Source organism: Blennius ocellaris (assembly GCF_963422515.1).
Source record: "Blennius ocellaris genome assembly, chromosome: 19".
Classification (NCBI taxonomy): domain Eukaryota; kingdom Metazoa; phylum Chordata; class Actinopteri; order Blenniiformes; family Blenniidae; genus Blennius; species Blennius ocellaris.
The window spans coordinates 1,248,465-1,274,570 of NC_137668.1; the positions used below are offsets into that span (position 1 = coordinate 1,248,465).

At 46.5% G+C, this 26,106-nt stretch overlaps 1 protein-coding gene across 1 annotated transcript in view; it reads right to left on the reverse strand.

Annotated features, from left to right (window-relative positions):
- Positions 1-22,427: 22,427 nt before the first annotated feature.
- Positions 22,428-26,106, reverse strand: part of LOC308143814 (receptor activity-modifying protein 3) — a 42,623-nt gene continuing 38,944 nt past the window's right edge. Inside the window, exon 4 of the mRNA XM_080514736.1 lies at positions 22,428-24,545. Within this exon, the coding sequence (XP_080370862.1) occupies positions 24,290-24,545 (256 nt within the window). The 3' untranslated portion in view covers positions 22,428-24,289. The remainder of the gene's footprint in view (positions 24,546-26,106) is intronic.

The window sequence follows — 26,106 nt, forward strand, 5'->3', positions numbered from 1 at the left end:
ATCAAATTAAAAGCCTGCTGTTGTGATGCGACAGTCAAAAAGTAACTCAATTATTTCACAAAGAATTTTGGAAACAAAATAGTAATTGTACTCGAGCATAAATCTCTTCTGCGGAATAACAATTGACTTCCTCCTATAGTCAGATACAATAATATGGGATGTTTGTCTCTCTGTAAGACATGAGATTACTTGGCCTCCTGCAAATGATGCAGCCTGCGAATCGCCCAGAGGTAAATGGGATTGCATGGAAAGCGGTTTAGCAGGAGAAGAAACAACCTGCAGTCCAGGGTGTGACTACTCGTATCTACTTAACCTGTGTGACTCAGCCTGAAGCTGAAAACTGAGTTCAGCGTGTTTCTGAAATTCCGTTTGTAGAGTCGTTTCCTTCGAGACGGCGAGCGCTCGTCACCACCACCTCTTCTGTTTTTAATATAAACACAGCCGTGCACACGTCGGACACCATCACCATCAAAATGCCACCCCTGCCCGCTGTGTTGCCGCGGCAACCACAGAAACCGCCTGGAGGAAAACAAAAGGAGGAGGTTTGAACGGCGGAAACGAACCATGCTTTTCTTAAGATTTAAGATTAACTGGAAAACACACTGCTTACTTTTTAAAGCGAAAGGCTTTTTGGGGTTTTTTTTTTGTTTTTTTTACCAACGAAGTCTTCAAAATGTTTGTACAGTGTATGAAAGGTTAATAATAGAAGCTCCAATGTATTTTTGTCAAATGTATTTCACACTCTTTTTTTGGACATGCAACCTGATTATACCGTTCTGCTTATTCACTTTGTGTTTGGGGAAACTCCTTTGGTTGTTTGGTGAGAATTATTGAATTTGGTCATTGATTTTGATCGTGTTTGAAAAATTATATAGATTATATATAGCCATAATTATATATATATATATATATATATATATATATATATATATATATATATATATATATATATATATATATATATATATATATATATATATATATATATATATATATATATATATGTATGTGTGTGTGTGTGTGTGTGTGTGTGTGTGTGTGTGTGTGTGTGTGTGTGTGTGTGTGTGTATATATGTATATATGTGTGCGAGTTAAAAGGTCAGATCTGCTCCAAGGACAAGCTTCATCACGACCAGGTGTTTCTGCCTGGGCTCCAAAACACTGTGATGGTCATAGTGCTCCCGCCATGGTGCATTTTTTTATAGAGTCTACCGGAAGGAGCAGAATGTGGCCCTGCCAGCGGGTTAAATGAACAGTCGTCAGAGTCGTCAGAGTCGTCGGAGTCGTCGGAGTCGTCGGAGCCGCGTCAACTCGATTGTTCCTCCATCGGATGCTGACATTTTGGGGGTTTGAACTCGATGAGTCAGCTGCTTTGTTTGCCGCTGCTGTTGCAACAAAGGCCAAGCTGGGCGGAGACAAGAGAGAATCGCTGTTTAAAACTACGCAAGCTCATTTAAATAAACTATGAAAGAGTGGGGGGGGGGGGGGGATAAGAGGGTGAAAGATTGGAAGGATGTCCTGTTTGGGCATGTGCCTCAGAGCTTCTTACTGTGGGAAAGTGTGTGTGTGTGTGTGTGTGTGTGTGTGTGTGTGTGTGTGTGTGTGTGTGTGTGTGTGTGTGTGTGTGTGTGTGTGTGTGTGTGTGTGTGTGTGTGTGTGTGGTCTGATTCGGCTCCCTGTGAGAACGGACTTCTGCTCTCCGCGTTGGACTTTTCATCAAATAAATGAAACCCTGATGAATGAATGAATGCAGGTCACCAAGATGAGTCATGAAGCCTCCTGGTTGTACGCGGATGTGTGTGTTTTGGCTCGGTCGGGCTGGCCTCTACACAAACACACACATCCACTACATCTATACCATTAATTGTAAAAGCTAAACATGCCTGCTGACCTCAGCAGTGACCGATCACCGCCTGGAGGAGGGGAACAGTTAGAGTCGGTGGGGGATGTAAGATTTCTATTTGTCTTCTGGGCCATGAGAGTAAAAGCAGTAGATCCATATCTTATATTAACATAAAGCACAACACACAACTTCCCTTGGAAGAGATGTTTGGAAAGGAGCACGCTGTGTGTGTTTAACGCTTTAAAGCAGGTGTGTCAAACATAAGGCTCGCGGACCAATCCAGCCAATTGTAAACATTTCAAACAAAACATAAAAAAAAATGTTTTAAACAATTTTTTAAAAGTAGTGGAGATGACAGAACACTGAGACCTGAGCTGAGATAAGACATTTCACTGTATTTTGCACCAGAAAGGGTCATTAAAATTGGCTTTACGTTGAGATTGTACTAATTCTTCCCCTTTTTATTTCTTTTTTTCTTTTCCCTTTCCCCCCTTTTTTTCTTTTCTTTTTTTTCATTAAAAAAGGGGGAGAAATGGGTGAAAAGACAAAGATTAAAAGGGAGCAGCATATTAGCCAGAGCAGTTGATTGGTTTTGTAAAAATATCAATATTTACATCACATATACTCTTTACATGCACCACAGCACAGAAAAACTTTAAAGTATGAATTTAAAGGTTATTATTGTATCCGTCCAGCCAACTCAGGATGAATTTGGGCCCTGAAATGAAATATGTTTCACGTATAAATAAATGCTTGGATATTGGAAATCTAAACGTTTTTGACTTTTTATCATCAGTAAAAACTTTCAAATGCAATTCATGTAGACGTTTTTAAATTCTATTTGGGTGAAAGATGATAATCGGTAGTGAGGATATTTGCACTGCTGCTCCAAACAAACAATAGAGGAGAAAACAGGAAACGATGCATTGATCAGAGAGACATCAGAGCTGCAGCAAATCCAGTTTGCAGATTATCGAGGAAGTGAAATGCTGGAGCTCGTCCGCGTTCCCCTTTCATCTTCATCCTTTTTTTTTTTTTTTTACTCGCCTTTACTCTACTTTCCTAAAGTAAACTGCTCCATTCTTGGCTCACTTCCTTTATTTATTTACTTTCGTGTGAAGGCAGCTTTCACAGATAACAACGTTATTATTGCGTTCTAGCGGGAGCGTGGCAGTGGAGTCAAACTCAACTTTGTGATGTACAATGCAGCAGGTCTTGAGCATATAAGACTTTATAAAATAAAACATCACTGAAAATCTTAATTGAAAATCTGATGATAAGGGGGGACGTTTTTTTTGTGAATTGTATTGTATCTCTGGATTTCTTGTTGGGATATTCATCTTTTTTTGTTCTATCTGTTTCGTTTTCAGTTTTTGTACATGTTTGTGAATAGATCGTCCACCAATCAGTGGGAGTGAAGTAAAAGTGAACATGTGACTATTTCATTTATAATAACATGTACATGATGCAGAATGACAGCATTTCCCAGATGATAGTGAAAAAGAAAAACTCTGAGGAAGTGGAATAGAAAGATAGATAAAGGTAAAAAAAGGAGGGGAAGCAAATGCACCAACCAGAAAACAAGTATAATTAATGGAGAATAGAGACAGAACAGCCAAACAAATGAACCATGAGGTCATGACATCATGAAACCACAGCAACTGCAACATGAGTGTCCAACTCATTTGAATTCAGATTCCACGTTCAGTCCATCTTCCTCCCGAGTGGGCCGGGCCGGTAAAATAGAGCCGTAATAAGCTTTGAAATGAAAGTCGGATAGGATTGGAGGAAGACGCACTGAAGCGTGATGGAGCTATTTGGGAGTTATTTCTGGTCTGGCGCCTGTAACAGCGAGGTTTGGGAATTTTGGATCGCGAGTTCTTGGACTCAGAGTTTGAGTGGACGAACGTCTTCACTGCTGTGTTTACTGGAACTGGAGTTTCTACGGTCCTTGTTCCTTTTATTTTGGCGAGACCAAGACACACCTGTGCAATAATCCTGCTGTCCAATCAGCTTCTGGCCAAGAAGTGCTCATGGACACAAACTGAGAACAAATGGTGGACAATATTTGAGAGGAACAGGCCTTTGGTGCACATAGAAAATACGTTTTAGACTGTTGAGTGCAATTCATAAAAAGTGGGAGCAATTCATAGTTTTGTTCAGTTTAATTTCCCCCACATGAAAACTGAACCCTGGTCACTGGACCCTGACTTCCGTTTTGCTCAAAATTAATTATATTTTGATAAAGCCTTTTTGTTTTGTTTTGTTTTACATAATTTGTATGAGCTACTGTTGTTCTGAGACACATTTTCTCAGTCTTTGTCTGGAAATCATGAATATATTTGTCTCAATTCATTCTAGAAGGGAATATTTCTTATGGCAGCTAATAGTTGTTATCTCTGTTAGCCAAGGTGCTGAACACCATCAACAATATAATAACGACCAACATTGTGCAAAATGACCATTTTAGATACGATAAAGTCAATAATAACAGTAAATTGAACGTGACTAAGGATTTCCCAGCGCCGGTCAAGCAGAGCTCAAGGGCCACATAAGACCATTATGATGCCAACGTGCTTTGTAGAGAAAAGTTTGAAGAAACTGTAACCTCATCAACAATCCTATTAAAAACAAACATACACAGAGACAATACAGAGTGACATATACCAAAACTATTTCACAGTTGAGGGGTTTCTGCTATTATGCTATTAACATTTCAGGTTTTTTTTAATTATTCAATTATTTCTGCCTCTATAAATTGCGTTCAAAGAAGAAAAAAAAAATTATAAGTAATAACCATGGACTTGTTTGGATGGAAGTCTGTCTGCAACAATAAACTTGTCTCCATTCTGAATTGTCTCATATCCGTGTTTGTAATCTCTAAACAGCCTTAAGATTTGCTCATTTCAAAATACAAATACATTGCAGAAGCAAATGCTGAGTGATTTCTACCATTTCTATCTGTATATGTAAATGCCTCTAATTCAAACTTACCATGCACAAACAATTGCCGGGCGACGTGAATCTGGAAAAACCAATTTGTACCCGCGCTTCTAATTTACAACGTTGAGACGAAGAGAGCAGAGTGATTTGTCTCTGTGGCTGAACCTCAGCTCCTCAAAAACTGTGTGAAGGTGTCTGGAGGAATACGACCCAATAGAAAACAGCCGCTCACACGACAGTCAGACGTCAGACGGCCTCGGGCTTCAACTGGACAACCGTTCATGTTTGGTAACTTCCTGTTTCCTCCAACCAAACTATGGGAAAATGCTGTGATGTGTTGGTGCCGCCACGGCTTCTGAAGAGCTTCCAGTGTTTCTCTTTTTCTCCCATGTTTCCCTCGTGTGTCTGTGTGGCAGGCAGAGTCTGGCTCAAATTAATCTCAAATTAAAAACAGTCCATTCATCTACCTCATGTACGTGCAGTCAGGTTCCAGGAGCAAGATGCGCTATAATCAATGTGTGTATTTATTTATTTATTCATTGGTTTGTACGTATGTATATTACCAACTCTTCGCATAAACTATTTACCCCAATGGCATGAACTTTCCAGAGATGTTTTGTTTTCATCCAGGGACCAATTGATTGGATTTTGGGACGTTAACGGCTGACCATTTTTGAATAAATCTCCTCTGCGCTCTACTGAGTGTAGCTCTAGTTTAGTGCGAGTTAGGCTAGGAATGACGACGAAGCGGTTTAAAGAGGAGTTTAAAACGAGAGAAAACCAGATCATCCATTGCGCAGAAAGACAGACTGGAAAGAGACATGCAGTTGTTTAACTGGTGTCACCCAAACACAAAGGTCACACAGTTGTTAAACAACAATGCAAATAAACTTATTGAGAATCCTTAAGAATATAGCGATGTGACGGCAGCCAGGGCTTTGTGTCTGCAGGAGAGGAGTGTCAGTCCCGCAGCAGTGTTCCCCACAAAGCACAAAGGAACAGCAGCCTTGGAAAAGCCGCTGTTCCTTTGTGCTTTGCCAAGCAGTTCGCCCGTCGCATCAGCGCCTGTCTGCGGGGAAGCATGGCACTCTCGCACTTCCTGCATCGCTTTTGGTGAAGAAAAGAAAAAAAAGAAAAGAAGAAAAAAGCAGCCGGGTCGGCCCACTTCCCTGTATTCTTCTGTCAACTCTGGGAAAAGGGCCTTTATATCCTTCCTGCCCCCGAGGAGGCTGGCCACGGAGGCCTTGAGAAAAGCCGTCCTCGAGGGCGAGCGTCTCCTTCACCACAAGCTGAACTATTGTCTCCTCTGTTTGTGTCTCTCAAGCCTCGTCTCAGAGAAGAAACATTCAGAAAGAAAAGAAAAAGAAAACCCTTCTTGTGTGGCTTCCTGGACAGTTTCAGATGGAAAGATCCGGTCTTCTATCTGGCGCTTTGCTTATTCTACTTGACTGAGTGACGAACGTGCAGCTGCTCCATGGTCATTTCCAGCTCCGGGCCGGAGTGAATGGAAGATTAGGCCGAGTGTCGACTGCAACGTCAACATCATTGACCATCACCCGCCGACAGCGATGCCGGCATTGTCCGACCCCCCCCCCTCCATCCCCGGTTTATTTACGTGATGCAGCGATAAGATTTTAATCTGCATGCTGGGGGTTTGTTCGTATTGTTTCAAGGGTTTACACAGACACAAAGCAAATATCTCCACGGCCTCTGCCCCGCAGCTGTTTGTATAGATTGAGATGGTGTTGTTGTCTTAATGGGAGAATAATGCCGGGCCTCCAACGCACGTACACACTTGATCAAGTGAACTCTCTCAAGGCCGTTTCCCTGCAGTCTAAAGTACACACTCTTAAATCAGAGGCGTCCAGGAATTTAGGAGCGTTTAACTCGACAGCTTCCCCATTTTGGAATCAGATAGTCATTACAGGACAGTCCAACACGTGTCTGAGAGTTCCACTAATTGTTCTTTATTTATTGTCTATGAGGATTTCGATGAAGCTGCACCTTGAGATGTTGTTTTGATGTTAAGCACTTTTGCCAAGCAGAAGTGAAAATCAATCATTTGATGACATCTGCAAGTTGTAAAGTTGCTTCACGTTATTCCTCAATGTTGGTCTGGTGTTTTTGGACACAGACATTTTGGACGGGGACATTTCTTCAGTGTTGCCACAGTTACTTTGAATAGTAATATATTACTGATTACTTGTTTCACTAGCAGAACATATCAGTTACTATTAAGGTTGGGCATCGTTTGGATTTGAATGATTCTGCTTCCAATTGTTTCGATTCCTGTTCCAAACAATTCTCGATTCCAATTCTTTTAAGAGGCAGGGTCAAAAAAGTTTACATCTTTTACATCTTAGTCTTAACTTCTCCATGAATTTTAATTCTATGTTGTGGTGTGCACCTGAGGGAGAGGTTCTCCCAAGCAGAATGGAGTGGGTGTGTCGGTCACGTGGTGTGGTGTTGATAGTGGGAGGTGTTTATAAGGGGTAGTGCGGTGACACTGGGGGTTGGTTATCTGACAGGTGAACTGTCAGACGGTTGGAGAAAATAAAGGAAAAGCAACTCGACTCCTTCGTCCGTCTCCTCATTCTCCGCCTCCACATTGGTGACTCTGACAAACGAACATGTCGACCGAAGCCAGCAGCAGTACAATCCCCAGCGGCGCGGCGGCCGGAGCGCCCGTGGTGTACGCCGCAGCGGTAAAATTACCGGAGTTTTGGCCACATCATCCGGAACGTGGTTCCAGCACATCGAGGCACAGTTCCACCTCCGGGGAGTCACGGCCGACGACACCAAGTATTACCACGTCGTGGCAGCTCTGGACTCTTCCACCACCCGCCGAGTGATGGGGCTGCTTCGGGACCCGCCGGCGCAAGGAAAGTACGCCGCCCTCAAGACTCTGCTCCTGCGGCTGTTCCAGATTCCCGACGCCGAGCGAGCCGAGCGCCTCCTGTCTCTCAACGGCTTGGGAGACAGTAAACCAACGGAGCTGATGGAGAACATGTTGACGCTGCGGGGATCGGGGGACGCGGAGTTCCTGTTTATCCACCTGTTTCTGCGTCAACTCCCAGCTCCGGTCCGCACGGCACTGGCGAGTTCTCCACTCGTGCACACAAAGGACTATCGGGGGCTGGTGGAAGAGGCAGACAAGCTCCTGCTCGCATCACGGCAGTACGGAGTGCATGCAGTCCTGCCGGAGCCACCGGAACACCGGCCGGAGGAGGAAGCGCAGTTTGCGGTCGGGACGATTACGGATCGGCGCAGGAATGACAACCAGCTGTGTTTTTTTCACCGGCGGTTCGGGAGCAGAGCCAAGCGCTGCACGCCGCCCTGCTCCTTCTCTGTGCAGGGAAACGCCAGACCCGGCGCTCGTTAGCAGCCATGAGCGCCGGGGACATCGGAACGCTGCTCTTTATTAAAGACTCTGTATCCGGGAGGCGCTTCCTCGTGGATACCGGGGCCCAGCGGAGCATCATTCCCGCCTCCCCCACCGATGTCGAGAGCGGCGGTAAAGGGATGCTGCGAACGGGACTTCCATCCGCACATTTGGCACCAGGTTCGTGAATATGTGTTTTAATGGCCGTCAGTTCGGATGGGATTTTGTGATGGCTGCTGTGTCCGTGCCCATCCTGGGAGCAGATTTTTTGTGTGCGCATGGACTCTTAGTGGACATGGTGAATCGCCGCCTGGTGGATGCCGTCTCATTCTCCTCCTTCTCCTTCACTTTGGGGAAAGGAGAGGTGGTGTCCCTCGCTAATATCTTGGCTTCGGGGGATATGTACCAGCGGCTCCTGGCAGAGTTTCCTGAACTGACTGTCCCCACGTTTTCAGCAGCCGTAGTCAAACACGGAGTGGAACATTATATCCCCACGGCTGGGCCGCCGGTGTTTGCTCGCCCCCGCCGACTGGATGCGGCAAAGCTGGCGATTGCTAAGGAGGAGTTTGCCACTTTGGAGAGACTGGGTATCGTGCGGCACTCTGACAGCCCGTGGGCATCCCCATTGCATATGGTCCCAAAATCTGATGGGAGTTGGAGGCCTTGTGGGGATTTTCGACGCCTTAATACGGTCACGGCACATGATCGGTACCCTGTTCCACACATCCAAGACTTTTCTGTCCACCTGGCAGGGAAGGTAATATTTTCCAAGGTGGATCTGGTGAGAGGCTACCACCAGGTGCCAGTCCACCCGCAGGATGTAGCCAAAACTGCAGTGATCACACCTTTTGGACTATTTGAGTTTCTGCGGATGCCATTTGGTCTGAAAGGTGCAGCACAAACTTTCCAGCGCTTGATGGACTCCGTCTTAAGGGGCTTACCTTTCCTATTCATCTACCTGGATGACATCCTGGTGGCCAGCGCCTCGCCCGCGGAGCACCTGCTACACCTGCGTCAGCTTTTTGAAAGACTGCAGGAGCATGGACTGATCATGAACCCAGCTAAGTGTTGTTTTGGACTCTCAGAGATTGAGTTTCTGGGCCACCATGTGTCAGCACTGGGAGTGGTGCCTTTACCGGCTAAGGTGAAAGCAATCACTGCTTTTCCGCGCCCAAAGACCATCAGGGCACTGAAGGAGTTCCTGGGCATGGTGAACTTTTACAGCCGCTTCATCAGACATGCAGCTCAGCTGATGCAGCCTCTTTATGAAGCCCTGAGGGGCGGAAAGGCCAAGCAGGATGTGAACTGGTCCGCAGAGAGGATCCTGGCTTTCGAAAAGGCCAAGGCTGCGCTCTCCAACACCGCCATGCTGGCCCACCCATCTCCCACGGCACTGGTAGCGCTCACCACCGATGCCTCGGACTACGCAGTGGGCGCAGTATGTGAGCCTGGCAGCCTCTGGCGATTTTCAGCAAACAACTGCGCGACAACGAGAGGAAGTACAGCACGTTGGACAGAGAACTTTTGGCTCTTTTCCTCGCTGTCTGCCATTTTAGGTTCCTGTTGGAAGGTCGGCGGTTTACTGCCTTTGTGTACCACAAGCCCCTCACCTTCGCCATGTCCAAGACCTCGGAGCCATGGTCTGGGCGGCAGCAGCGCCACCTCTCTGCCATTTCTGAGTTCACCACAGACATTGTTGACATGTGGCTGGAAAAAGTAAGGCTGTGGCCGACTGCCTCTCCCGGGCACACGTGGACTCTGTGCACCTTGGGGTGGACTACACTGCCATGGCCAGCGACCAGCAGGCAGACTGGACTCTGTGCACCTTGGGGTGGACAACACTGCCATGGCCAGCGACCAGCAGGCAGACTGGACTCTGTGCACCTTGGGGTGGACAACACTGCCATGGCCAGCGACCAGCAGGCAGACTGGACTCTGTGCACCTTGGGGTGGACAACACTGCCATGGCCAGCGACCAGCAGGCAGACTCTGACATCCAGGCCTTCAGGACAGCCGCCACAGGTCTACAGCTGCAGGATTTGCGGTTCCACGACGATGGTGCCACACTCCTCTGCGACGTGTCTACAGGTCAGCCCCGCCCCATGGTACCTGCTGGCTGGAGACGGCAGGTTTTTGATGCTGTTCATGCCCTATCGCATCCAGGCGTGAGAGCATCGGTGAAGCTAGTGGGGGCAAAGTTTGTCTGGCCGGGCCTCAAGAAGGACGTCAGGAGCTGGGCAGCCTCCTGTGTGGCGTGTCAGCGGTCCAAGGTACAGCCTCACACCAAAGCCCCCCTAGAGCCGTTCCTGGTCCCGGAACGGAGGTTTGACCATGTGCATCTGGACTTGGTGGGTCCGCTGCCTCCCTCCCAAGGCTTTACTCACCTCCTCACCATGGTGGACAGGACCACCAGGTGGCCAGAGGTGGTCTCGCTGGCTTCAGCGACGTCGGCAGAGGTGGCTCGTGCTTTCATAGCCACCTGGGTGGCACGGTTCGGCACGCCATTGGACGTCACTTCGGACAGAGGCTCCCAGTTCACCTCCGAGCTGTGGACAGAGGTGGCTAAAGGCCTGGGAGTGCAGCTGCATCGGACAACGGCATTCAACCCACAGGCCAATGGACTGTGTGAGCGTTTCCATCGCACAATGAAGGCCGCGCTCCGAGCCACACTCACAGACAGCAACTGGGCTGACCGACTGCCATGGGTCATGTTGGGCCTGCGTTCGGCTCCGAAGGAAGATCTCCAGTCATCATCTGCGGAGCTGGTGTTGGGGCAGCCACTACGGGTCCCCGGGGAGTTCCTGCCACAGCCATCGGAACCCTGGGGGTTCACAGCGGGACGACCAAGGTTCAACGGGGCAGTCCACACCTTCGACCCGGTCCCAGTTCATCACTGCCTTCCCCGGTCATACGTCCCAAAAAACCTGATGGCAGCAAAATATGTCTTTATCAGACATGACGCTCACCGTTCCCCACTTCAGCCGCCATACGACGGCCCCTTTCATGTCCTGGAGGCAGGGACAAATAACTTTGTGGTGGACATGGGAGGTAAACGGGTCCGGGTTTCACTGGACCGCCTGAAGCCGGCCCACAGCATGCCGGCGCCCCCCCAAGTCATCAGCTGCCACAGCGCCTGCGCCTGCCACAGCGCCTGCACCTGCAGTGACCCCGGTGCCGGTACCTGCACCTCCTCCTGTGGTGGTGCAACGCAGCCGATATGGTCGGCTGTGCAGACCACCCAAGTGGGACTAAAAAAAAAAATATATAAATATTTTTTAAACTTGTAGTACCATTCTGATTATTCGGGGGGGGGGCCTGTGTGGTGTGCACCTGAGGGAGAGGTTCTCCCAAGCAGAATGGAGTGGGTGTGTCGGTCACGTGGTGTGGTGTTGATAGTGGGAGGTGTTTATAAGGGGAAGTGCGGTGACACTGGGGGTTGGTTATCTGACAGGTGAACTGTCAGACGGTTGGAGAAAATAAAGGAAAAGCAACTCGACTCCTTCGTCCGTCTCCTCATTCTCCGCCTCCACAATGTACATTTTACTTTTTATGAACAAAACCATTCATTTCTCACAGGGCTGTTTTCAACGAGTATATAAATATCAAATCTATCAACTTTAATACAAATATTATACATTTTCTTTTCACAGGGGTACACTTTTCACAAGAGAGCTTCATTTTCAAAAGCATACAAAGTTCCTGAGTGGACTGATGCTGCAGGTTCCTAAACATGTTGCAGAGTAAAACCTGGTGCAAAATAGGAAACAATAAGGAACAACTTGTACAACTGAGTTCAGATTAGCAGCAGGTACACTCTTAAAATCAGAAAGGTAAATGATCATATCTGCCTCCTCAAGCAGTATGAGTCAGCGTTCTGGACAGACAGTATCTCCTGCAGTGGAGAACACATGTTCGCTCGGTGTAGAAGAAGCTTGAACGCATAAATGTGATAAAGCGAGATCTGCCAGCAAAGGATAAGTCTTTGGTTGGTTCCACCACCAAGCAGCAGGGTCCTCAGACGTAACGACCGGTGGAATTTCCTGGTATATCTGCAGCTCTCTCTCTCCACTCGTTTCTTGATGGACATGGAGCTCCACTGTGACTCTGTTCTGTGCCTCTTCCTCAGCGAACGGCTCCTCCAGTGGAGACTTCCTGGACACTTTGCAGGGAGGCGGTTGCTAAAAAACAAAAGGCTCATCAGTATTATCAATCACTAAAAAAGGAAAACATCCATTAAAGGCATTATCATCATTATTAAGATTGAGAACCTATGTGTTCATCTGTTGACTACACAGAGCATAAGGAGCATTTAGAGCTTAGATTTTAAGAGCTGAAAACAGTTGTGCATGAATGACATTTCACCTGTTCAATCAGCTTCCTTTGGATCTGGATCATCCAACTTCTGTTTAAAGCGCCGATCCAACGCAGTGGCCACTTGTAAAAAGTTCCTGATCTCATCATTCTGCAAAACGCATATTCTTCAAATGTTTCCTGGGCTAATGTCAGCTGGGTATTTGCATTTGAGTCGACCCACCGTTTTATAGGTCGAGTATAACTTGTTAGCTGCCTCAATGTTGACATAAGACCTGTTATATTGTTTTACTTACCGGATTTGGACTGGAGTGTGGTGCCGGGCTGAGGGATGGAGCCGGAGGAAGAGGCAACGGAGGAAGGCAGAAGCAGCATGTCACAGACCGGGCACTCTGTTGTTTGTACAGCATGAACACGGAGGTGTTTGCTCCTCTGCATGATATAACATGTTTACAAATGTTGCACCGACCCGAGTTTTCATTGATTTTAATGAAGTGAAGCCAGACTTTAGACCGCCGTCGTACCGCCTTCAGTACCGCCTTCGGATTCTTCTTCATCGGTGGTGTTTGGTGGATTCTTCTTCCTTGGTGTTTTTGGGACTGGGAATCGAAATTTAAAAATTTGATGGCTGGATTCCAGGAAAATCGTTAAGTTAGTCCCAGTTCAAATCGATACTCGATACTTGATGCCCAAGCCTAGTTACTATGGGTAACTACGGGTGAAAAGTTTTACCAGGAATACCTCATTCATAACTTCTGAAGATGTCCCCGGGTCACGTAAAAGTTTTTTCTGATCTCAATGAAACTTCATCAGTATTTAGTTGGAACATAGTAAATCATCTCATTTTACTTTGGGATGTTCTCACTCACACCAGGAGGGAGTGTACAAGTGTTGAATTGCACTAAAATGTTCAATTGCATTGATCAATCTGAAAAAACCGGACGATCCGAAAAATCTGAAATCAATACGATAACTGGAGAGTCACTGTACGACGTCAAAGCGAGAATTCCAGCAGAATTACCAATGTAAACAATCAAAGCGGAGCTTTTCCTGGCATGAACACAAATATATCAGTGGGATGCAGAGAAAATGATCGTGCTGAATGCACGTTTTGTCACATACCTAATACTGTAATAAGACACATTGAATGCAGTTCAGCACCACGGATAGCGACCGCCCACTTTAACTGGTTCAACCAATGAGAGCACAGCAGGCTGCTGGCCTGTATCCAGAGCTCTAGAGTTTAATCAAACTGGCACAGCGGCCCACATGTTCACCAACAAACAGTTTCAATATGAAGCACCTCACTCGCAAACCTCACTGAATGTAGACGTTGCTGCTGGCTGGTTGACAAGGAGCATTTTTGTCAGATCCGCACCAGACTTCTGATTCGGTATGTGGCCCCTGAAGAAGGTTCTAAAACCAAGCACCTGGGGACCCATGTCACGACTGTAGTGCTCATCAAGCCGCCGGGTGGCTTGGTGTGACTCCTCATCCCCTGCTTGCAGCAGTGTGTTGGGGGGAATTGCCTCAAATATATTCACAGTTCCATTTAAACTGGTGAACCTTTGAGGCAGTTGCTGGATGGTGATATCAAGACGAGTGTTGAAAACGTTCAGCTGAAAGTTGCTCTCCTGTCCTGGCCAACCCAGAGCCGGGGGAGGGACCCGGCTCCCCCAGGTCCCCGCTCCGTACCGGGGGCGTGGCACCCTCCCAGCACCTCCTGAAGCTCTGCCCATGACTTGTTTTTGTTCGATTACAAGAAACTTTTCAGTTACTTTCAGCAGCTGCCGACAACCCCCCCACGTTATAATATGATTATGTTTGTTGATTCAGATTTGTTTGTGCCTGTGATTGTCTGAGAGTGGAGAAGGGGGCGGGTCAGGTGTGTGTGTGTGTGTGTGTGTGTGTGTGTGTGTGTGTGTGTGTGTGTGTGTGTGTGTGTGTGTGTGTGTGTGTGTGTGTGTGTGTGTTGGAGGACGGCGTTGGAGCGGTCCGCTTCTGTTCAGTAATAAAGCAGCTTTACTGAAAAGAAACTCGTCGTCCTTTCCAACGTCCTGCTGGACGCTACAATAGTAACATGGAGAAGTAACTTTAATCTGATTACTGGTTTGGAAATAGTAACGCAAGTGATTATTGATTTATGATGAATAAAGTGAAGATAAACAACTCCGGACTAATTAAATCTCATCAGGCGGGAACAACCACAATCACACTCACCTGTCCAGAGTCCAACAAAACAATAAACGAAGAGACGACACAAAGACACTAAAACCTTACATTCACAGCCAGGCCAGGCCAGGCCAGGCCAGGCCAGGTCAGGCCAAGTGAAACGTGTTTGTAAATATGAATGGCCACCAGAAAATGGCGGAGTTTAATTCTGATCAAAATTAAATAAATGTTTCATCAAATTTTTCATAGAAAGCTTGGCTCGTCTTTTATAATCTATTAAATACAACATGTCTTTGTTGTATGTTGATTTTTGTTTTGTAGTGAACAGCTCATTAGTGATGAAAAGGCTTTGGCTGTGACCCGACCAGTGTCTTCCCTACATGGTGGGAAGGCCAATGTCAAGACCTAATCGATTTCTTGTCTATATGCTGTGATATATTTTGTATATGTTGTATTTTGTTATGAGAAGAATATGAAAAATATTTATATCAAAATATTAACAAACCCATAGTTTATGTCTGAAACTAATCCTCATAAACGACACTTCATCTTCCGATCATTGTGTGTGTGTGTGTGTGTGTGTGTGTGTGTGTGTGTGTGTGTGTGTGTGTGTGTGTGTGTGTGTGTGTGTGTGTGTGTGTGTGTGACTTCCTGTCACTTCAAACCGTCTTACGAACCTTGAAGCACCAATGTTTTCTTCGTTTTCAACGCTGCTTTGCTTGGAAATGAATGTCGACGACTGGATAAAGTTGAGAAATGACTTAACTTAGCTGCTGCTGCTGCTGCAGATTGCAGTTGAATAGATTAGAGATGTGCCGATTCGGCAGCTTTGAGTGCCCGTGTCAGTTTTTCCGTGATCCATTTGTCAGCTTTGGAAAACCCGCATGATCACAACGACACGCAACAAACTCGGCTTTCGTTTTGGTTATGAGTCTATTAGCAAAATCTAAAATAATAGAGGGCTTCAAAAGATATAATAGCCGTGTCTCTTTGAGGATGAGGACAAATGAGCTAAAGTTATAGAGATGAATGACATTATAGAGGACTTGTTGTTTGTAAACTGGGAGGTTGTGATCCAGAGGTCCGTTTCACGAAGCAGGTTTAACAAGCCATGGGCTTAACACCGAGCTCTGAGTTGAGTTACACTGAGACAGAAAACGCGGAGTTTTCGGTTTCACGACGCCGGATTTTGATCAGTTTGATGAACTCAGAGTAGTTTCACCTGGAGTCAAGCACCACCACTCTAAAAAGACCGCATCAATGGAGCCCCGATTCAACCAGTCACCATGACAACTGAGACGCGGAGGGCGGAGTTTTTGACGCCAGTGGAGCAGGAAGTATTGATCCCATCATATGGCGAATATGAACATATTTTTAAAAAAAAATAAAATAATGCAACAGCGCAGCGGCTGCTAAAGAGAGGGAGGCGGCGTGGAAGAAGATTGCTGCTCAAGTGAATGCGTAAGTTCAAACGTCTTTGTCATCACAATATTATTGCAAGGGAATACTGCTTGATGGTAGCTTATTAATTTATTTCTTTTAGGTGCAATTCCTCGGGGGAGAAGCCTCTTGGCAGCAGCTGAAAGTGAAATATAAAAACATTGTCCAATCGGGTAAGACCGCTGCTAATTTAATTGTTAATCAATACATTTCTTAACGTAATGTCGATCATGTGTGACATTGTACAGTAAATATCAAGTGGCCATTTGACTGTGAGGTGTTTTATTCCAACATAATGCTGTTTTCAAACACATAAATGTCTTCTCACCCATATCATGTGCTGTCAAATAACTAAGGCTCAACTAACGCAGACTTTACTCAGCCAACAGAAAGAAGGCAGATGTAAAACGGGTGGTGGTGTCAGGAGTCACACACCTCGCTCCAGCACCGGATCCTCTCTGGCACTCCTGCAGGCAATCAGCTAATTGATTGTCAAGCAGTCTTAAGCCCTGCAGGGAGGAGGGTCCGGGGCCAGAGGATTGCCTAGTCTTCACTCCGTGTGGAGGTGAGTCGGTGTTGTCCTCCCCGGGGAGTGAGTGTCCTCCCCGGGGTGGTTCCCGTTCCTGTTCCGTCCCGGCTCCAAGAGGTCCCCCCGGGTTCCGTCCCGGCTCCAAGAGGTCCCCCCCCAGAGATTCCCCGGGTCCCGTCCCGGTTCCCAGAAGCCCCCCCAGAGATTCCCCGGGTCCCGTCCCGGTTCCCAGAAGCCCCCCCAGAGATTCCCCGGGTCCCGTCCCGGTTCCAAGAAGTTCCCCCTGAGATTCCCCCGGGTCCCGTCCCGGTTCCAAGAGGCCCCCCCCCAGAGATTCCCCCGGGTCCCGTCCCGGTTCCAAGAGGCCCCCCCCCCCAGAGATTCCCCCGGGTCCCGTCCCGGTTCCAAGAGGCCCCCCCCCCCAGAGATTCCCGGTTCCAAGAGGCCCCCCCCAGAGATTCCCCCGGGTCCCGTCACCGTTCCAGCTCCCCTTTCCCTGTTTTCACAAAAAACCTTACTGTTTGCAAACAACTTCCTGCTTGAGGTCTGCTTTTGGGTTCAGGACACTCCACGCGCCGGCGCCCAGCCGTGACAGGTGGCCCAGCACCTCCACCTTTAACAGAGGCGGAGGAGCCCTAAGCCAGAATGTTGGGAGGCCAGTGGCTGAGGGAATCCCTGGAAGGAGCTCCTCTTCAGACCTCACCCCTCAAGATACCACTTCCTTCATAATATATAATATGCCGAGGCCTATATATCTCTTTAAGCCTATTTCTGTTCATCTTTATTTCCCCATTGTTGGGGGCCACTCAACCTCATGGAAGGGGGAGGGGAGACCACGTTTTGAGAACAAAGAGATCACATGGTCAGAATGGAAAAGTTCGCCATTGATCCCGGATCACCCCCCGGATCACCCCCCTTCCAAGGTGCAATACTAGAGGCCAACGGCAGGGGGAGCCTGAGAGCTCCCTCACCAGCTGGAAGGTCCAGGGCGGGCCCTCCGTCAGGATTGGTCCACATGACCCAGAGCCGGCTGGAAACCCGACACCAGCCAAAAGGTATAAAACACCCCCGCGGGGGTGACTTCTTTCTCTCCAATGTTGAAACCTGCGTAAAGACGGACGCATCCGTTTCGCACGGAGACGAAGTGCCACGTGTGCCCGCTGACCGGGCCGGAGTTCCACACCCGGCCGGACGAGCCGACAACCACCGTGGAACTACGTCTACTTTTCCCTTTTTCCTTTTTTTCTTCTTCACCGGAGTCCGAGTGTGCAGCTGCCAGCGCACCCTCCTCCCGCATGCAGACCAGAAGCCGCTTCTTCTCCCCCTCCTCAAAAGAAGCGCTTGATCATCCTGGGATCATCCTGTGGACTTTTTCCTTGTCCACAGACCAGTTGAGCTTGTTTACCTGGGACGCCAGAGAAAACAAACTCGCAGCCGGGAAATCAACGGACTTTCCCCGCCGCCGGCAGCACGTTCACCCTCGTCAAACTGAGTAAGGCTTAGAGTCTGGGCAGGCAATGAGAATAACGTGACTTTAATATTGCTGTGTGTTTTATTATTGTGTTGAAGTCAGGGACGCCGATCCCTGTTTCCAACCCATCTGTGTCTGCGCGTCGGATTTACATCCACGCGAACCTCCTCTCTCTCTCTCGCTCTCTCTCTCAACCTGTACAGACCATTTCTAGACTGTGTAGTCCAAGACAGTGTGCAGAGCTGAACATATTCTGTCCACTGCCCTTCTCCCTCCTCTTCTCTTTTCTCTCTCCGCTCCACTAACCGCGGCGCAAACTCAGCAAACAGCTGTTCCTGTGTGCCGCTCCACCCGCTTCTGTGACCGTGTGTAGTTCATGTCCCTGGGATTTCTCAGCCACGAGCCCCCAGGCGCGCTCCGAGCAGGCTCACGAGCCGTGCACGAGCACAGTGACGTCACGCCGTCCAGAAAGAGTGCGCCAAGCGCCTCTGGTGGCCGCGTTGGTGATTGCAATCTCTTGAGAGACCGCCACTCGGTGGACAAGTCGAGTCATTGCATTCTCCCTCCGTGCGCCGCCGCGCCCCTAGTGGTCGTTCTGGTTACTGCCTCGAACCAGACGCCTGCCGCCATCTAGTGTCCGTTCGAGGTCATTACACCCACACACACTGACCCTCCAACGCCTGCCGCCACCTGGTGGACGTTCGTGGTCATTACATCCCACTCAGGCTTCCACACACTCACTCATACACACTCTCACACACACACACACACCCTCTTTCTTTGTACATAGTGTTTGCTGTTTAATAGATTAGATCTTCGTGTTTGATTGTTTATTACTTAATTGTGTTGTTTTAATAAATGATTTATGAATTATTTTTGAATAAATACTTTTTGTTAATAAACGCATTTTAACTGAATTGATCGATTCTTGGTTATCATTGTGTATTTATTGTTGACAATTCACTGGTTTGTAACAGTCTGTGCTCGAATCTCACACCTTCCTTGTTATTTAATATTGTTATATTTACACAGAAATATTAACTTTACTTAAATAACCCTTTTTGACAAACGAGACTGAAATTTGGTATTAGCTATTTCCAGCTTAGCTGGTGGTGCCCCGATTTAATTATTATTTGATAAATAACCAATTTATGCAAATTAATAATTTTTATTAATAAATTATTTTTGATAATTTATTAACTTTTGAGTAATTACTCAATTACTCTAGGAGTTGCTGATGAGTAACTAACCGTTTACTTCATTAGTAATTCCAATTTTTCCTAAATTACTTTTAGTAATCCATTACTTTCAGTAATCCATTACTTACAGTAATTATTTATGCTAATTACTAACCATAAATCCCAACACCATCATGTCTTTGTTTTGTCACCCAACAGATTGTGATGGTGCTCTCTGCCTGCTGGACCCCCTCATGCCACAACAGACCTTGTAAGTAGGCAACACTCCAAAGATCTTGCAACATGGTAGTTTAAATATACTGAAACATATTCATCTAGGATGAAGAGTACAGGAAACCCTGTCTGCTGCCTTTACAGAGGAGGATCCACAAAGGCCTATAGAGGTATGATAGTTCTCATCCCGTTTACATTTCTGAAACATTGTGGTGGAATAAAGAGTGATATTTTGTCTACACTGAAGTATTGACACATTATTTTTAACAGGGCCTGGCTGGGCAGCAGCAGGAGGGTACCTCAACATCCACTGCAAGGACTGACAGTGAGACAGATGTTCAGTAAACACCAGAGGTTCATTCTGTGGAATTCATGTCCAACTGTAATAATTGAATGTCCTCCTTATGTCCTCCCAGTTATCTGTAAAACAGATCTATAAACTCCACCTGCTCCAGAAGATGGAAACAACTGGAGCACAAGTTAAGGGTGGGTGTACAGTCCCAGGTGAATTATGCTAACTACTAACTACATTAACTAAACTAGCTCTTGTATTTGTAGGAAATGAAAAAGACCAAATGAATTGTGCATCATGTCTTTATTTGGTGGTGGTGGTGGTGGTGATCAGACCCCGAAGTGATGATGGCATATGGTGTCTCTGACAGCTCTGCCATTTGCGAGGAAACGCAGCGCAACTTACAATATCTGCTATGACGTCAGGGCAAGGCTCAGCTGGTGATGTTGCTAATGTACAGAGCGATTAAACTGTGGATGTACATAATGGTCTTGGCAGTAAAACGGTACCGCTCAAAAAGGAAGGTGTCTGCAAATGCCAGTACATCTATGGTCTGATGATGTGAATATTATCTGTGAATATTAAATTCTCGGCGAAGTCATGCTGCGCCTTCATCAATCGGATCATTATCAAAAGCACATTCCATATTGAGGGAATAATGTTGACGTCTAATTTGCCTCTGGAATAAGGCACTGCAGAACTGTTTCGTCAAAACTCCCCCGCTGAATGAGGAAATGAAATCCCGTGTCCGTCTGAAAGGGGGCGGAGCCAGAGCAAAACTCCGTGTTCACTGACAAAAACCTGCTCCCGACCAGGTTAGTTCTAGAGCGTCTGTTGCCCCGGTAACTGACCGGGAGTTGACGTTACACCGCTTCGTGAAACAGGCTTGAGTTACCCCGCTTCCTCCGGTTTGAGTTACCTCCCTTTGTGAAACGGAAAATCCCGCATTTCCCTCAACTCGGTGTTAATTAACCTGGGGTAATCCTTAAACCTGCTTCGTGAAACGGACCTCAGGTGAATGTGGAGAGCGTGACGGGTTTTAATAAAGGTCTTTGATGGGGTTCTGAATGTCCTGGAAGCACCAGATGATACGTGTGCTGTGCTGCACCCTCCCTCCGTCTCCAAGGCACTTCTGCTTTATGGCAGAAGGATTTGGGCTGATTCAGCTCACTTGAGGCTTCTTGGCAACATAAAAGCCGACCGACGTGCTTGATTGTTTGTTTGTTTGTTTGTTTTGGAATTCTCAGCATGAACACTTCTTTCAAGCACTCGGTTTGGGAAACACTGAATACTTCCTTTTTAAGTGACTGTTTTAAAGTGACATTGGAGTATTGAAATAACGCAACAATGACACCCGAGCTGAGATATCAGTGATGTTTCACCGATTTTTGCACCACAAGGTTTCATTAAAATCAGCTTTATGTTGAGATTTCCATCGTTTTCCCCAGCAATATTTAGTTTTCAAGAAAAAAAAAATAGGCAGTTCCAATACATATGTTTTAAATATAAAGATTATGTCACAATTCCACTGGTCTGTCACACTCAAGATGAAATTGGAGTGCATGTGGCTCCTGGAGTGAACTGTGTTTTGAGCAGCCCTGCTCTCGGGTGTGGTATTCTAATGATTGCCTCATAACGCGGTGATAACATCAGAGGAAGCACAACGACAATTGCAGGAGGCAATTAACTGAACTTGAGCTCCTGATAAGAGAAAAACTCTTGTGTGTAAGAAACAAAGTGGCCATTAAAAGAAGCAAAACCTTATAGTGAAGGTTTTGTTTTCCTGGTGAACCAAACAATCACTTCCTGCTGACTGGACGTGTCCCTCAGGGTGTGAAGTCACATTTAGCTGTGGAGCTGAACCTCTGACTCTACAGGCTTCTACCTCAACCTCACAACTGTCCAGTTCAATCACATCATCCATCCATCCAGCCATCCATCCATCCATCCACAAAGTTACCATCCATCCATCCATCCACAAAGTTACCATCCATCCATCCATCCACCAAGTCACCATCATCCATCCACCATGTTACCATCCATCCACCAAGTCACCATCATCCATCCACCATGTTACCATCCACCCACCAAGTTACCATCCATCCACCAAGTCACCATCATCCATCATCCATCCACCATGTTACCATCCATCCATCCATCCACCAAGTCACCATCATCCATCCACCATGTTACCATCCACCCACCAAGTTACCATCCATCCACCACGTTCCCATCCATCCATCCATCTACCAAGTTACCATCCATCCATTTACCCATCCATCCACCATGTTGCCATCCATCCATCCATCCACCAAATTACCATCATCCATCCACCAAGTTACCATTCATCCATCCATCATCCATCCATCCACCAAGTAGTCATCCATCATCCATCCATCATGTTACCATCCATCCATCCATCCACCAAGGTACCATCCATCCATCATCCATCCATCATCCATCCATAATCCATCCATGTTACCATCCATCCATCCATCATCCATCCACCAAGTTACCATCATCCATCCACCCCTCCACCCATTTTCATCCAATTAAAAAGAAAAAAGTATTACCATAACCAAAATGGCTGTTCCACTTTATTGAATAATTTCCAGATCAGAGAGAGGCAGCCTTCACCTGACATGTCATAGGAGAGTTGAATGTTAATAAAGACCTGACCGACTGTAGATGTCTACATGCACCATGCAAGGAAGTGTTCTTGTCTAAATTTAGTACAAGATCAGAATTCAGAAGGCTTATAGGCCTCATCTTTAGGTCATTTCATTTGACTTCTATAACCAAGTCCATCAGTGGCTTCCAGAACTTACTTTTAATCTTCTTATACAGGTCACATGGCAATCCATCAGGCCCCAACGTTTTAACAGCTTTAATTACTGTACGGTAAGCATGCAATGAAATCATGGGTGTATATTTATCAGTCTGTCGGTATGTCTGTTAGCAAGATTATGTCAAAACTACGGCACAGATTTTGTAGAAATCTTCATCACAGATCGATATTAGGCCATGGAAGATTTCATTAAATTAGGTGATCCGGATCAGAATTCCATTTTATAGACTTTAAAGGAATACGTCAAAATCCAGATCACAAATAAAACTAACATTTCTGACTAAGGTGACGACAGATGCCTCTGGCCATGTATAATATAAATATCAAAACCACCAAATCGTCAATCCTCCAATGTCTGTGTTGATGCTTTGTTTGAAATAATAGCAGAGCAACCGAAGACTTCAATAGACACTTGAGATTTAATCAAGGTAGTTTAGCTGAAGAGTTTCCATAGAGTTCATGTGAGAAACAGTGTGCAGGGTGAGAAGAGAAACACAGAAATCAATGTTGCTTTGGAGGAAAAGGTTTGGTGCTTGGTTTAGCTTGCAGCGTGACTGATGAAAAACAACAAAACAAAATAAAAAAACAAAAATAAACAAAACAGATGAAGTGAGTTTAACCAAAAAAAAACATTTTTGTTTCGAAGCATTTCAGTGGTTTGAGTAACGCTGGAGCAGCAGATACAGTAGACAGCACAGACAGAGAGCAGAACACAGACGTCGGTCTCCATTGAGAACCTCTTTTTGCAAGCATCCACAGTAGTTCTACTTTACAATATCTTTTTAAGTTACTCTCGTTACAAATCAGTCCGTTGGGGCTCAGGCAGTCACACCAAGAGATTCAAGTCCCAGGAACACGTGTGAACCGTCGCGCTTCCTCATCTTTGGGCAGGGAATCCTTTTCCAGTGGTTCAAGTCCATTCAGTCAGTGAACAGTAAGACTAAATCTGTCCCCCTTGAAACGTCATGAAATCCTAAGTTTGGCTTCTTTTTAATCCCTCCAGGCAAACAAACAGCATCATGGTAAAATATTAACAACAGCACCCTTGAGGAGGGAGGAGGATGAGGGTGGGGGGGGTCTTCTTTCCCACCAGTTCTGAGTTCATTGTAATGCTCTGTGGGTACTTTGGCCTTTGGCGGTGATACAGTGCTCTGACGAGAATCTTCAAGGTCAAGAAGTCTGGATCCATGAGCTTTGAGGAATGTATCCAAGATTTGGTCGGCTGTCCCGCTGGACAAATTACTCAAGTAAAGTGATGACGAATCAAACGACCCCCCAAACATACAAAAAAAAAAAAACCTCCCGGAGGAGGAGACAGCTGAACATTTCAGTGCTTGTTTAAACGTTGAGAAGTAATGACTGTCGAGGAGGCGCTGACATTCACGGGAACTTGCTCTGTACATGGGATGTGTCGCAGAGGAGAAGTCTTCAGAGACCCGTGAAGCTGCTCAGCATGCGCAGTGATGTCTGCTCGGTGCTCACGATCTTGCAAAACGACACAGAGGATATCAAAGGAAATGTCACTTCACAAAGCCAGACCCTTCCTCACGACGTTGGACGACGGGATGATCGGACCAGCGGGAGAAGAACTCCCCGTTGGACGGTATCGAAGTCCAGCTCCTCCCTCCTCCGTCCTTCCACCCCACTTAAGCCAGGATGTCGCTCCTCTTGCTGCACCAGACCACCAGGGCGATCATGGCCAAGGTGAGGAAAACAGGGATGAGGATGAGGATGGTGAGGGTGTCGTCCGGCGGGTCCACCCAGACCACCTGCTCCATGGTGCAGTTGGAGAAAAAGTGCTTGTGTATGCGGATGATGTAGCTCTCGACCAGCGGGTTGGGCCAGTAGCAGTCCACGATCAGCGACTTTGTTTCCGTGCAGAGGGTGAAGAGGTGGTACTCACTGCGGAGAGAAGACACAGGACACTTTTCAGAAATAAATCCCAGCGAAGGCGGACAGTCTTCAGTCAACATCGAGAACAACTTCACCTGCGCTGCGTTCACACGGCAATGTTTTCCAGTGAAAATCGTCAAACGTTCACAGTGTTCTGGGTGTTCCGTTTATATGACAGTGGCGCTCGGAACCGCTGACAATGCAACTTTTTGAAAATAGCTCCCGAGGTGGAACTTTTTGAAAAGGCTTTGACGCCGTCTCTGTGCAAATGAGGGTAAAAAATGCAACATTTCAAAACTGCTACAACTCCGCGTCTCCATGAAAATGAGCAGAAACACAACTTTTCTAAAACACTGCTACTGCGTATGAGCGCTATGGTGAGAACGTTTCCTCCAGAGTGTCATGACTCCCAGTCCATATTCTCCTGGACTTGGTAGTTTTATTTTGACAGTCACTTTAATAACGATCTAAGTTGGTCCATTAGAACATCCATGTACGAACATTGTTCATGGTCTCGTTTTAGCTCTTTTGCTAACTTAAACCATTTGTAGCCCAGAGTTTATAATATTTTTAGAACATAATGGGGTGTAAACATGAAATAAAAAATGTACAATGAACTTGAACGTGAACTTCCATCGGAAATGTTTATAGCATATTGTTCTCTGCTGTGTGTGTGTGTGTGTGTGTGTGTGTGTGTGTGTGTGTGTGTGTGTGTGTGTGTGTGTGTGTGTGTGTGTGTGTGTGTGTGTGTGTGTGTGTGTGGTTCATTATAAAAACAAATAGCCACACCCACTAGTGGCTCAACATGCTAACTCCGTCGTTTTCAGCATTACTGCTGTTTCTGTGTAAGTGGACATCGTTTTCAAAATGTTGCCGCGTGAAAGAAAAATCCTTTCTGAAAAAAGGAGAAAAAAACATGGGAAAACAATGCGTTTTCAGTTGAAATTCGTGTAGATGGGCCTTATTCAGCTCCTTGACGAGCGCCCGCCGGGAGATTCATCCACTAATCCATCCTCCACTGCTTTCTTGGCACACTGGCCTTCTTTATTTTAACAGAGTCATTCAAAGCCTTTCCTGGGGTTTTCCAGGCTCAAAGCTTTTGCTTTGACGGCTACATGGAGCGCGCTATAATCCCCCGCCCTCCATCCTCAATTCTCTGTTCGTCTCATCCAACTTCGCTATCTCGTCTCATCCAGGAGCCGCTGGTATTCTTGAGTTTTCCCACACTGCCAGATGAAAAGTATTATTCACATTTCCAGCTGAAATGAGCTGCTGCTGCTCGTTGAGCTGAGTGCTGCATGGGGGGTGGGGGAGGGGGGGGGCTGCCAGATTCAGAGGCGAGCTTGGATTATTGAGGCGACTGGCAACCCTGTGCAGTGGTGTCATTAGTCAGGCTGCAGGATAACATCAACACAGTAGTTCCACGCTCCAATAATCTTTAACATGAAAAATGGGCTTCAGTCCAACTGAACATTTCTCTTAATGAAAATGTGTCATTTATGTTTTTGGGGTTTTGTTTTTTTTTAGAATTGGAGTAAATATTCTGATCCCATGAGTCAAGCGTCTACAG